The following is a 14,327-nucleotide window of genomic DNA, read 5'->3' on the forward strand; positions in this document are numbered from 1 at the left end:
GATCACACCATTGCACTCCAGCCTGGGTGACGCAGTGAGACTCCATCTCATAAATAAATAAATAAATAAACAAATAAATAAATAAATAAATGGCATCCACATTAGAAAGGAAGAAGTTAAATGATCTTTGTTTGCAGATGACATGACCTTGTATATAGACAAGCCTGAGGACGCCACTAAAGTGGAGTGATTAAAGCATGGATTCTGAAGGCAGTTGAGTGCAGGAGACACTATAAATGCAGTGGTCTGAGCGTGTGTGTGTGAGCTTTGTGGGAAGTGTTTCCCAGGGAAGTTGTTTTACCTGGGCCCACCGGGAGGATGTAAACGTTTCACTAGGAAATTGCCGAGTGGACAATTGGCAGAGGGCAAAGGTGGGCGTGTTAGTAGAGAAGGATGTGGAACTGCAGGGGAGTGGTGAGCACCTGTGCCTGCAGAGCGGGTTTATGCTGGGGCAGTGATGGGAGGTGGACCGTGGAGGTGAGCGTCGTCCACAGGATGGAGCCCCTTGTAGGCCTTGCCCAGGAGCTTGGACTCCAGCCTTCAGGCAGGTGGCGTGGGGTGCCTCAGGGATCTTTATAGAAGTGCTGCGACAATTGCATGATCACAGATAGTGCCTTGGTGACATCAGGGGCCCTGGAGTCTTACGTGTGCTCATTTGTTCTGGATGGAAGTGGCAGGGTCTTAGCATGAGGTCCCCTTCCTTTCCAGGTTTCTGGGTGGAACGGACCCCTGTGCATGAGGCAGCCCAGCGGGGTGAGAGCCTGCAGCTGCAACAGCTGATCGAGAGTGGCGCCTGTGTGAACCAGGTCACTGTGGACTCCATCACGCCCCTGCATGCGGCCAGTCTGCAGGGCCAGGCGCGGTGCGTGCAGCTGCTGCTGGCAGCTGGGGCCCAGGTGAGTGGCCCATCAGGGCAGACCCCCAGACTGGCTGCAGCTGCCAGAATGGAGAAGGTTGACTCAGGAGAACTTGGAAAAGAGGGGAGGGTGGGGGCTGCACTGTGTCCACTGCACACAGGTACCAGGAAGCCTATGGCTGAGAAGTGCTTGTGGACCTGGCTGTTAGGAGGTCCCGGTGGTGGAAGAAAGGGCGACCTGAGCAAATTGATGGTGGGAGTGCCAGCCCTGTGGTGGGCAGGAGCCAGCAGGCTGGCCACAGTCTAGATACAGGCTCTCTCAGGGGTGGCCAGACCTGGGCGCAGAGCTGCTGCTTGGGCCCAAAGAGCAGGGTTCAGGCTTTAGGATGACTCAGTGGGATGCTGGCCTGCCAGCTCTCCAAAAAAAGGAACAAAAACAAAACTCTGTATTGCTGCTTTCCCTGGTGTAAATGTTCCCACCCTGGCTAGTATTAAGCCACCGGGGGTTTCTGATCAGCAGAATTCCTGGCACATTGGCAGCCAGCTCTCCTGAGCTGGCAAACAGTGGCCCAGCACACCCCTGGCCAATGTACTAGGGACACAAGGAACTGGTCTCAGAGTTCAAGGGGTGGGGAAAAAGGGAAGACGGTGTACTGTTTATTCTTCCCAAAAGCTTGGAATGGAACCCGTGTCAGTGTGTACCCAAATAGAATTTGAATTTGGACAAATGCTAAATAAAATTTGCCAATTTGGGGAGTTGCCTTTTTCCTGGCCTCTGACTTTCTCACTAGGGGAGGCATGGTAAGCTGTCTCAGGCATTCCTTCCATTGAGGTTAGAGGTTTTTATTGTTTTCTGAGGCAAGGTCTTACTCTGTCACCTAAGCTGGAATGCAGTGACGTGATCATAACTGACTGCAGCCTCGTCCTCCTTGACTCAAGTGATCCTTCCACCTCAGCCTCCTGGGTAGTTGGGACTACAGGTGCACGCCACCACACCCAGCTAATTTTTGTATTTTTTGTAGAGACAGGGTTTTGCCATGTTGCCCAGGCTCGTCTCGAACTCCTGAGTTCAAGTGACCCTCCTCGCCTTCCAAAGTGCCGGGGTTACAGGTGTGAGCCACTGTGCCCAGCTGAAGTTAGAGTTTGTAAAACTCATGTTTAAAGCCTGCGTCTCCCAGCTTGCAGCCTAGGGTTCCCCTGTCCTGCTCTGTGCTTAGTAGGTGTTTGGGGTAGGGGTGGTGAGGGGGCGGCTGAGCTTATCCTGCCCCAAGAGAAAAGAATCCTGAGCGAGATGACCTTTGTACTCAGGAGGCTATGGGTGCTCCCCAGCAACATGCTGTCTCTTTCGGTGTTCTCGCCTAGCACATAATAGCAAAGCACACTGGTACTTCTAAGAAGCATCTTAGCAAAGATGAACCTGCAGCAGGGTGGGAAAGCGGGTTGCGTGGCGTTTCTCTGCCCTTTGATACTTGTTTCTTCCTTCCATGAGGTGGATGCTCGCAACATCGACGGCAGCACCCCGCTCTGCGATGCCTGCGCCTCGGGCAGCATCGAGTGTGTGAAGCTCTTGCTGTCCTACGGGGCCAAGGTCAACCCTCCTTTGTACACAGCATCTCCCCTGCACGAGGCCTGCATGAGCGGTGAGTTGGCAGATGACTGGGCTGGCCCAGGTGGGCCCTGGAAGTTTCCTCCTTTCTGGGATTAAAGGACTTTGGGAAGGAAGGAGAGCAGACGAATTGGGAGCCCTTGGCTAGTGAAGGAGAGTTCTGAGTCTGTTTCTGGCTCTCGGTGGCTCAGCTGCAGAGATTCTAAGCTTTCCCTCCTTGAGGTCTTCCTCCAGGGCTGGGGCGGGTGACTCTGGTAGGATTCTGTGTCCAAGCCAGGGCTCCTCGGGCCCCTCCACATTAGCACCAGGGCCTGGGGCACTCTGCAGAGGCTCGCTTGGGCTTTGCTGTAGTGTGCTCTGCAGATCCCTGATGGAGATGGGAGAGGACAGAGAAATGTGTCCCAACAGCCTGGGCCAGGAGGCTGTGTTCAGTGCTCTCAAAACAGAGTGCCAGTCCTGCAGGCTCAGTGAGCAGGTGGGACTTCAGCTGCCCTCCGAGAACAGGCGCATTGCAGATGCTGGGAAGATAAAAGGGCACCCCGAGCCTGGCGGACATTCCTTGTCCTGTCTTACTGCATTAGAAGCTCCCAGTGGAGCGGAGAGGACTGGAATTTAGGGTGAGACCAGCTGGTGGGAAGATGTTTAAATGACAAAGGAGTTTGGATTCTACTCTTTTGAGCAGAGGCTGCAAACTGTGGCTTATATCTTGACCGGCCAGCATGGCCTTTGTCTTTGGATGCACGTCTGGGGTGCAGGGTATGGGGTATGTGCCCTTCCATGGTGCTGGCAGAGCCACAGCTGCCTGTGGCTCACCCCTGATTCCTGCTCGCAGGTCTTTCCATGTCTACAGGCCATGGGGACAGCTCCACGGAGCTCTTGAAGGTTTCTGAGCAGATGTTGAGGGCCAGGAAAACAGAAGTTGGGGAAGGTTCATTTAGTGGCCCTCTATGTGCAGTCAGATGGAGGTGGCAGTGGTGGTCGGGGTCTCCTAGAAGCAGAGGAATGAGTTGGGGACTGTCGCTGGGATCAAGGTGGCCAGTGCTCAGAGTAGGCTGGTGTAGTGGGATGGGTTCGTTTAGAAGGTTTGGGGAGGAATCCGTAGGATTTGGTATGAAGGGGAGGCTCAAGAAGTCAGAAATGGGTCAGGTTTGAGTGAGGAGCAGGGACCCCAGGAAAGGGAGAGGGCTCTGGAGTGGGAGACACTGGCTAGTGGCCAGCACATGGCTCTGGGGCTGGGTGTGAGGCTGGTGGGGAAAATCAGGGAGCTGCCAACGTGAAGAGGTAATTGAGTGACAGGCAAGGATGGAGCCTAGACGGAATGTGCAGGGGCGGGACGGTGGGGGGCCTGGAACCGTGCTCCAAATCCACATTACACACCCAGGAAGAGGAGCTGCTTAAGAGGCAGGAGAGGCCAGGTGCTGTGGCTCATGCCCTTGGTAATCCTAGCACTTTGGGAGCCTGAGGTGGGCGGATCACCTGAGGTCAGGAGTTTGAGATCAGCCTGACCAACATGGTGAAACCCCATCTCTACTAAAAATACAAAAAAATTAGCCAGGCGTGGTGGTGCACGCCTGTAATTCCAGCTATCTGGGAGGCTGAGGTGGGAGAATTGCTTGAATCCGGGAGGTGGAGGTTGTAGTGAGCTGAGATGGCACCACTGCCTTCCATCCTGGGCAACAGAATGAGACTGTCTTAAAAAAAAAAAAAAAAAAAAAGAGGCAGGAGAGGCGGCTGCCGTGGGGCACAGGAGGATGACCTGCCTAAGAAAGTCTGGGGGTTTTCCTGGGAGACTGGGCTCAGTGCCGACAGCTGCAGGTAGACATGGGACAGGAGGGCAGCGGGAGTTTTCCCTGGCCCATTCTAGGTGGTGCCCCATGTCTCCTGTTCTCACAGCAATAGGCCGGCCGGGCCCGTTTCTCCCACTGCTGTGAGCCCTCCCCTCCTCAGGGGGACACAGAGCCGTGTCCCGGCTTCCTGAGGGCCATGCGGGGCATGAACTCCTCCCTAGGTTGGGATGCAGGCCTGCCTGGCTTCCCTGCCATGCACCAGGGGTGGAGGCTGCTGCAGCTGCCGCGTCTGCGTGCTTGTTGTCCCCAGTGTCCGTATTCAAGGACATTGTCCCCCCTTTTCCATTTATCTTAAGGGAGTTCCGAATGTGTGAGGCTTCTTATTGATGTCGGGGCCAATCTGGAAGCGCACGATTGCCATTTTGGGACCCCTCTGCACGTTGCCTGTGCCCGGGAGCATCTGGACTGTGTCAAAGTGCTGCTCAATGCAGGTGAGTGGGTGTTTACCTGCGTGGGTATTTATCTGAGTAGGTGTTTACCTGCGCGAGTGTTTACCTGAGTGGGTGTTTACCTGCGTGGGTGTTTATCTGAGTGGGTATTTACCTGTATGGGTGTTACCTGCAGAGTGGGTATTTACAGATTTACATGAGAAGCTTGCCTGAATGGGTATATACTTGCAAGGCTGTTCACCTAAGCAGGTGTTTACTTGCAAGGGTATTTACCTGAACAGGTATTTACTGTGCCTAGCAGAGAGCTGGGTAGAGGAGTCAGAGGGACCAGGGTTGGAGGCTGGCTCTCCTACTTGCCAGCTGAGACCTCAGGCCTCAGTTTATGTATCTGTAACACTGGAAGACTCTATGCTGCAGGTTGCTGGGAGAACTGGGGATATTTCCCCGGTGCCTGGTATGTCCTAGTAGGTACTCAACAAATGCCAGTGATTGTTCCTAGAGATCACAGGCCACTGTCCCCACAGCTGCCTGGTGAGGTTGCTGCCTGAATCCAAGAGAGAAGGGGATGTGATGGGAAGTGGAGTCGGCAACGTTTAGGGGAATATGGAGCATTTGGAATCCAGGCTCTTGTCAGGTGATTGAAAAGACTCAGGATCGAGATTCCCAAGGAGGGAAAAAAATCAAAACCCAAAAGACCCAACCAATTGAGGATTAGGCTCAGGACCTGTTTATACCAAAAGTTTTAGCCAAAGTGACTGTTGGCACAGGGTTTTTATCATTAACCCAACTTAATGTTGTTGAGGGAAAATTTTAGTTTCCTCATCTCATCCAAATTCTGGGTGTGGTGTAGGATAGAAAGAAAACTGTTCAGGATGGCTGGGCGCTGTGCCTCACAGCTGTAGTCTCAGCACTTTGGGAGGCTGAGGCGGGAGGATTGCTTGAGCCCAGGAGTTTGAGCCAGCGTGGGAGACGTAGCAAGACCCCATCTCTTAACAAGAACAAACCTGTTCAGGAACAGAAAGATCATGAATTCCCCCCGATGACAGCCATTTGAGCTTAGTTATATGTAGTTTTCTGTTGGAGAATCTTATTCACTTTCATGTGCCACTTTTAAGTCTTCTTAGTGGAAAAGATTCATTTTGTATAGGAACAGTTGTTGGGGTACTTTTAATTTTTTATACACTGTCTTAAAAGTATCTCCATTGGAAGCAGGCGTTAAGTGTTTCCAGCCGAGCTGTCCTCTGGCAGCCGGATCGGTTTCTATGAACACAGGGCAGTGCATTCGTATCAAGCCGTTATGAGCGCAGTACACATGAGTTCCGTTTTTACTTTAGTTCCGTTTGGTGTGGTTGTAGGATAAGGGATCAACTTAGTGTTTAAAGCAAACATCCTTTCTGTATCAGTTAGGACTTCATGTCACTTGGATGCCTTTGCGAGTAACAGGAAGCCACTTCTACCTGGTAAACAATGGCGGGCATTTCTAGTTCAGGTGACTTCAGGGCTGAGACGCAAAGCAGGTTTAGGGGCGGCTGGACCGGAGGTTCCGTGGTGTCACCCAGTTTCTTTGAATGTTGCGATTCTGCTTTCCTCAGTCAGTGTTGGCTTTATCCCAAGCCTCCGGTTTCCCTGAGCAAGATCACGGGGCTGCAGTGGCTTCAGGCTTATCCGCCAGATGTTTCCCATTTTAAGCCTTCTGGAGACTCTTTCAGAGGAGTGGAAAATCCCTTTTCACACACCCCTCCCCAGTCCCTTTGCCCAAACTTTGCCAAATTCTGATGGGCTGAAGCCTGGGTCATTAGAACCAATTACTGTGGTCAGGGGAGAGGGCTTGGACCAGGCGGGGCGCACACTGGAGCTGAAGTCAGGTCTGCTCCCACCTCCACCACATTACCGGGTGGCAGCACAGTCGGGGGTGGGGGCTGGAAAGGAAGGGGCAGCTGTGACGCCCACTGTCGCCCTAAAGCGGGCTTCCCACAGCTCTCCCCGGAGTTTGCATGCCCCCCGGGGAGTGGGGAAGCCTCCCCGCTGTGACTGTCGGTGTTGGCTCGATGCTGTGGGTGGCGTCCAGCCATCAGCTCATGTGGGATTCCTGATTCACGTCCCACTCTCTGGTGGCCTCCTCTAGCACGCCTTGTGAGAGCAGATGGAGCATCATCTTCTTAGAAACCATTTTGTCATTGTGGAAATTTTCAAACATACAGAGAAGAGAGAAACAACAGCACCCGCTACGTCCTCACAAACGGATATTTTTAAAGTAATGATTCTGAACTTTTGGGGTCGGGTCACAGATCCTTCGGGAAACCAAAGGAAAGCCAGGGACTGTGTCTCTAGAAAAACAGAAGAGTGGAAAGTCCCTTTTCCCGCACCCCTCCCCAGTCCCTTTGCCCAAACTTTGCCCAATTCTGATTGGCTCAAACCTGGGTCATTTGAACCAGTTACTGTGGAGAGGGGAGAGGGATGGAACCAGTCGGGGCCCACATGATTGCAGGTGCTTTCATGTGCGGTTTGAGAGCTGAACTGTGAGGCAGCCACGTTGCACCCCAGTGGGGACATAGAGACCGTTGTTCTTGTTCTTTGTAGGCGGTGAGGCGAGTCCAGGAACCAGATTGTATTTGCCAAGGAGGAGGGCTGGGGAGGGTGAAAGTCCGGTTATGATGGTGAAGTAATTTTTAATCTAATGGCTGACAGTGAATATTGAACTCTGCCGGGAGTGTTCAGAAGCCGCTCCCTGAGGACGGTCCTGCCTCCACCTTTGTTCTTGGCACTGGTCCTGGCACAATTAAAAAAATTTTTTTTAAATTGTTCTTTAATTTTTAAAAAAATTTTCAATTACAAATTTTTAAAATTTAATTGCCATTATTATTTCTTTTTCTTTCTCTTGTTGCAGCAAGCACCTATTGAGCTATTTGTGTTTATGTTCCAGGATTGTGCCAGTCCTGGTGTGCTAAGGTCTTACAAGGTCCCTTCACATCGCTGGCCATGGGTTCTCTGAATCCACTTTAATCCTATTTGGCGTTGAAAGCAGGATTTTGGTAATGAGCCTGCGTTGACCCCTTTTCTCTGAAGCATGAAGTTCAGAGCTTTCAGTCCGCTGGTTGTTTCCTGGCTCCACAGAGCTTTCAGTCCCCTAGTTGTTTCCTGGCTCCACAGAGCTTTCAGTCCCCTGGTTGTTTCCTGGCTCCACAGAGCTTTCAGTCCGCTGGTTGTTTCCTGGCTCCCTGTTTTTGTCTTCGTCTCTCTCTGTCTCTGCCTCTGTCTCAGTCTTTCTCATGTTTCTCAGTTCAAGGAATGTCACCATCCTTGCTTCACACAAAGTTACTTTCTTTCCCTTTCCCACCCCCTCTCTTCCTTCTTTCCTCTGTATCTGTTCCCTTCTTTCGTTTTTTTTTTTTTGAGACGGAGTCTCGTTCCGTCACCCAGGCCGGAGCGCAGTGGTGTGATCTCCGCTCACTGCAGTCTCCGACTGCCGGGTTCAAGCGATTCTCATGCCTCAGCCTCCTGAGTAGCTGGGATTATAGATGTGCACCACCACGCCCAGCTAATGTTTGGATTTTTAGTAGAGACGAGGTTTCACCATATTGGCTGGGCTGGTCTTGAACTCCTGACCTCAGGTGATCTGCCCGCCTCAGGCTCCCAAAGTGCGGTGATTACAGGCGTGAGCCACCGTGCCTGGTCCTGTTTTCCTCTTTCTAACCAGTACTTGTATGTGTTCTGTCTCTCACTATGGGCCTCACTCTGTCATCCAGGCTGGAGTGCAGTGGTACAATCACGGCTTGCTGCAGCCTCAACCTCCTGGGCTCCAGTGATCCTCCTACCTCAGCCTCCAGAGTAGGTGGGACCACAGGTGTGTGCCATCACGCCCAGATAATTTTTTAATTTTTTTGTAGAACTAGGGTCTCACTATGTTGCCCAGGCTGGTCTCAATTTCCTGGGCCCAAGAGATCTGCCCGCCTCAGCTTCCCAAAGTGCTAAGATTACAGGCGTGAGCCCTGCGCCCGGCCGAGGCACATAGTTTTAATGGACATAGTTGTTCGGGTTTCATCTGTCACTCTCTTCTTTGCTCACTCAGTGCTATACTTTCAGGATCCATCCAAGTTGCCGCCTGCACCCCTGGCCTGGTGTTTCCTTTCAATCCCTTATTCACAATTTCATTTCCTTCCTTATTCATCTTTCTTCCCTTCCACTCAATCAAATGATGCCAAACACGCATTTTGAAAAGATGTACATTGGGAAGGCCGCCTCTCTGCAAAAGCCCCTGGCCAAGGCCTCGTGTGTGGAGCACAGCAGGGAGCATGATTTTTAGAGCTCTTTCCAGCCATGGTTTTCTCCCTGATCGTGAGAGAGTAGCTGTGCCTCCCTTGGGCCTCTTTCTCTGTTTTTTTTTTTCTTTTGTTAAAATAGAGACCATCTCTTTCTCTCCCAATTGGCAAGAATATTGCCAGAATTAATGACATGAGAGAAAGCTACTGGAACTGTAGATTCTGTGGATGGTACAATTTGTTTTTCATTACAAGTGTACGTTTAGTGTTAAAAGGTACTTTATATTATGATTGCAACATTATACTGGAGGAAAACCCCTTGTGTGAAAGAGAGGTTGAATTGTGGGGAAAATATTTCTTTAATCTATTGCTTTGAAATATTATTATTATCTTTTTTTGCAGTACATTTCTGCCAAATTCAGGACCCAGGTAATTTAGCATTTTTCCTGGTTGAGAGATCCTTTTCCTGTCCTAACTTCTGAGTTTTGGCTGCGGGAAGCGGAAAGAACTTTCTTTACTTATGTCATCACTTTGGAGGGCTGGATCACTCCACGAATGCTGTTATGAGCATGGTTCTTATGTGCTTTTAGGAGATTCAAATATTTTAAAGCAGAAAGCAGGATTTTTCAGATAGTTTTTGAGCAGAGGAACTAGAAAATGGAATAGCATTCCACCTCTCAACTCCTCTTTTGACCCTCTGAAATTGTTGGTAAGTGATGGTGTGCTAGTGGTCTGATTGCTTTAAAATCCCACTTTTGATAATATTTTACAGCTGTGGTTTGAATCTGTCATTTGGCGGATTATTTTACTGATGCTGGGTGATTTGCGTGACTTCTTTAAAATACTTCTCTTTCATTCGTTTTCTCTCTCTTTTTTTTTTGAGACGGAGTCTCGTTCTGTCGCCCAGGCTGGAGTGCAGTGGCCGGATCTCAGCTCACTGCAAGCTCCGCCTCCTGGGTTTACACCATTCTCCTGCCTCAGCCTCCCGAGTAGCTGGGACTACAGGCGCCGCCACCATGCCCGGCTAGTTTTTTGTATTTTTTAGTAGAGACGGGGTTTCACTGTGTTAGCCAGGATGCTCTCGATCTCCTGACCTCGTGATCTGCCCGTCTCGGCCTCCCAACGTGCTGGGATTACAGGCTTGAGCCACTGCGCCCAGCCTTGTTCGTTTTCTCTTATAACCTCCTTTGTTACTTGAGGAACAGACTTCGAAGACAATGGCATTTTCTTTCAAAAGAAATCTGAAACCCTGGGGGATTCCATCGTATCGGATTAGTGATGGCTGTGCCCTAAGAATGATGTGTTACAAAAATCAGATTTTTATCAAAATCTTTTTTTAATGCATTGAAAAATGCCATATTTGACCAGGTGTGGTGGCTCATGCCTGTAGCCAGGAGTTCCAGACCAACCTGGCCAACAGGGCGAAACCCCATCTCTACAAAAAATAGAAAAATTAGCTGGGCATGGTGGTGTACCTGTAATCCCAGCAACTTGGGAGGTTGAGGCAGGAGAATCGCTTGAACCCTGGAGGTTGCAGTGAGGCGAGATTGTGCCACTGCACTCCAGCCTGGGCGACAGAGTGAGACTCTGTCTCAAAAAAACAAAAAACAAAAAACAAAACCGGCCATATTTAGCTACTAATTCTTTGCATCTTTCTGAATGTCTACTCTTTAAAAAAAAAGTTTTTTTTCACTTTTAATCAGTTTGAAGAATGTCTGCTGTTATCATGAGAAAGTTGAGGAGTGCAGAGCTAAATCTCTTCTCTGAATTGCCTACTGTTTTGGGTACATTATCTGTTTTCCTTTTGTAAAAGAATATGCCTTGTTAAGGAACATTCATTCTTTCATTCAACCAGTATTTCTGGAGCCTCCCTCCTGCGCCCACAAGAGGAAGAAGTAGTGTGTGTCTGTGCTCGAGGCCAGGTGGGAGTGCTTGAGTAGCTCTGGTTTGAGCTTCCAGAAATCTCAGGACCCCTGAAGGCAGATTGACAGGGCATTAGAACGGTTGTTTAACCCAGGACATTTTTCGTTTTGTTTTTCTTCTTTTCGGTTCTATTTCCAGTTATTTCTTTATTATTGCTGCCTACCTTTATCTCTCTTCTCATGAGCGGGGACAATGAGTAATTCCTGCTTTTGGATGTGAAAAACAGTTTTGAAAGCTATGGTCGAGTCTGTCCTGATTTTGTCTTCTGGGTGGGGATTGCTTCTGCCACCGTGCTGTGTGAAGAAAAAACGGATGTGACTTCAACGTCTCTTCTTGGCAAAATCTCTTCTGCACTCTTGACCTCCAGGGGCCAACGTGAATGCGGCAAAGCTTCATGAGACGGCCCTTCACCACGCGGCCAAGGTCAAGAACGTTGACCTCATCGAGATGCTTATCGAGTTTGGTGGCAACATCTACGCCCGGGACAACCGTGGGAAGAAGCCGTCTGACTACACGTGGAGCAGCAGCGCTCCCGCCAAGTGCCTGGAGTACTACGAAAGTGAGGCGCCCCACCGAGCCCGCCCTATCCCCTCCAGCCTTCAGCCTGGACCCCAGATATGCCGGCTCCCTGCGGGCTTCCATTGAGAGCTAGGCTGTTAGTCCTGGCTCCTGTCCTCTGCACTAGGACAGACCCTTAGGCACTTTGCGGGGGCTGTTTGTGCTGCTGCCCCAGCTCTGCCTGGGTTCCCTGTGGCCCGTGGCCTGGAGCAGCAGAAGCTGTGGCTGACACCTGCTCAGGCACCAGACCTGTGCCTCCTGTGCCGGACGTTTGACAGATGAGCCTCCTAGCTGCAGATATAGTTGTTTGATGACAAATTTGGGTGCTGAAATATAATGCCGTGGCTCAAAAAACCAAAACCGTGGTTTTGAAAAGGTGCGGTGGCTCACACCTGTAATCCCAGCACTTTGGGAGGCTGAGGCAGGCAGATCACCTGAGTTCAGCAGTTTCAGACCAGCCTGGCCAACTTGGTGAAACCCTGTCTCTACTAAAAATATAAAAATTAGGCGGGCATGGTGGTGGGCGCCTGTAATCCCAGCTACTAGGGAGGCTGAGGCAGGTGAATTGCTTGAATGCAGGAGGTGGAGGTTGCAGTGAGCCGAGATCGCGCCACTGCACTCCAGCCTGGGCGACAGAGCGAGACTCTGTCTCAGAACAAAAAACAAAAAACCTTAAAACCAAGCAAACCCCCACACCCCACAAAAGGCAATCCCAGTGGACATCGCGCCCCGAATTCCATTTCCTGGGCTCCCTTCCTCAGGTTCCTGGCTGTCCTTCCAGAGAAGGCCTGCAGGGCACACCCCGGTTCCAGGGGAAAGGGAGGCGTTTGCGATTCTGTCTGAGTTTGTATTCGGTTGCAGGTGTTGTGCTCCTTCCTGAAATTAACCTCATATCCTTCCTTGCTCCCTTTTTCAGAGACACCTCTGACTCTGTCGCAACTCTGCAGGGTGAGCTTGAGGAAGGCCACTGGTGTCCGAGGGCTGGAGAAGATCGCCAAGTTAAACATCCCACCCCGGCTCATCGATTACCTCTCCTACAACTGAGTTGCACGCGGGGTCTGGGCCGTGACTGCTCCCGTTGTGCCCAGCGTTGCCCGGGTGAGGGCTCTGCCTGTGCCTCTGAAGCAGCGTGATTGCTGTAGACAGAGCAACGCTCCTTCGAGTCCCTCGAGTCCCTTCCTGCGATGCTGTGTAGGCTTCTCTTCTGGATCCTGGATAACGTTTCCAAGGTGTTGGGAAGGCCTGCGTCTCAGGTCACAATTGTGGGTGTGACCCTGCACTGTTCTACGGAACCTACCTCTTCACTGGGCGTGGGCCAGTTTTCCTCTTTTACGGGCTGTCCTCAAAGGCACTCTCAGGACAGACGGCGTGGGGAGCACAGAGGAGGCTGGCAGAGCTGGGGACTCAGGGCATTGTTGCTAATTCCCACTCACCTGGGCAGCCGGCCACAGATGCACAGGTCCCAGGTGCAGGCCGCCACCTCCGGGTCGGCACCAGGACTGCCCTCGGTGCTCATAGGGAACGGCTGGGCCCACAGAAGGTCGGCCTCGAATGTGGCCTGGGACCACTGCTCTGCTGGCTGCTGTGTGGATGCTCTTCCTGGAGCACTTTCCAAAGCATCCCCCAGCCCCGAGCCTGGGCGCATCCTTCACTCAGGGGCTTTCTACGGGTGTTTGCAGGGGAAGGCCCTGGCTTTGTATACCCCACAAGTAGCACTGAGTTTCTTAGGAAATTCGTCTTCAGTATTAGGTCTTGAACTCTCGTAAAAAGTTTATGTGTGGGATAAAAACCTTTTAGAAGACACGTAGGCAGTACCACTAAGGTTTTGCTAATGAGCCATTCAGACCCACAGCAGTGTGAAGGTGTGTCAAGGTGTATATTCTCGTGGCTCGGCATTCTCAGTGCAAAGGGCTGTTTGGAGACTCTGTGGGAATTGCTTTTCATCTGTTTCTATGGTTGTCAAATGAATTCTTCACCCACCCTGCAGTTCGTGAACTCCTTGAAGCTATCAAATTAGTAAGAGAGGCTGCCCACACCCGGGAGGCACCATCACCCACTTATTATTTGGTTCTGCGGATGCTCATGGAACATCCATCACATCCAGCATTGTCCCAGTGCTTTGAGTTGGACGGGAATGGGACTCTGCAGCCAAGGCGGGATAAGAAAATCTTGCAATCCCGTCCTGCACTGATAGAAACAGGTTGTTCTGCATTATAAGCCATTGGTGGAGCATTCAGTAGCCTATTCAGACTGCATGGGCCGGCCTAGGAGTCTCTGTCTTCATACATTTTAAGAACCCCGCCCACAACAGGGAGTTAAACTGGGAGGACCTTTGCATGATTAGTTCAGGGATGTGTGGGTTTCTGGGGCGATGGAGAACGGGTCAGGCCTGTCCTGGAGACAGTGTGCCCAGAAAAGGGAACGTGGTACTCACTGGATGCACCCAGGCCGGCCCGAACCTCCCGCCACAGACAGTGCGGGACAGATTGAGCCTGAGCTGCCCAAGGCGATGCCCTTTGTGCTGTATGACTGGAGGCCTCTCTGCGTGGGTACTTGGGGGTGGGGCCACGAATCTGGCGAAAAACTTCGTACTGGCCGCCGTGGGGTTTCTCTTCTCCAGCGTTCCAGCCGTTGTCATGGCGGGTCTTCGTCTTAAACTGAGAAGAAGAGCATTCCTCTTTGATCACCGCCTTAGATACCAGTTCTGGATCAGTCAGTGTTTCTGCATGGAATAACAACCATTAAAAAAAAAGTATTAGGTTCTGCCCTTTCATCTTTGTAAGCGATTCTTGCCTCTAGTAATGACATCGGGTGATGTCTCACAGTAGAGCACTTAGCGCAGAATCAGGTCCCCACGGCTGTTGCTCAATAAAAGTGGTGGAATAAAGT

The 14,327-nt window shown here is 51.2% G+C and overlaps 1 protein-coding gene and 1 pseudogene across 2 annotated transcripts; both read left to right on the top strand.

Annotated features, from left to right (window-relative positions):
* Positions 1-239: 239 nt before the first annotated feature.
* Positions 240-13,281, top strand: ASB13 (ankyrin repeat and SOCS box containing 13). The gene is made up of 5 exons (XM_011957072.1): positions 240-896; positions 2,346-2,496; positions 4,606-4,740; positions 11,248-11,439; positions 12,355-13,281. The coding sequence occupies exons 1-5, from the start codon at positions 687-689 to the stop codon at positions 12,480-12,482; spliced, it is 816 nt and encodes a 271-aa protein (XP_011812462.1). The 5' UTR covers positions 240-686; the 3' UTR covers positions 12,483-13,281.
* Positions 12,499-13,811, top strand: LOC105522535 (annotated as a pseudogene). Its single transcript, XR_001003463.1, has one exon. The product of XR_001003463.1 is annotated as an uncharacterized LOC105522535 (transcript).
* The last annotated feature ends 516 nt before the right edge of the window (positions 13,812-14,327 follow it).

The sequence above is a fragment of the Colobus angolensis genome, unplaced genomic scaffold (assembly GCF_000951035.1).
Source record: "Colobus angolensis palliatus isolate OR3802 unplaced genomic scaffold, Cang.pa_1.0 Scaffold432, whole genome shotgun sequence".
Lineage (NCBI taxonomy): Eukaryota > Metazoa > Chordata > Mammalia > Primates > Cercopithecidae > Colobus > Colobus angolensis.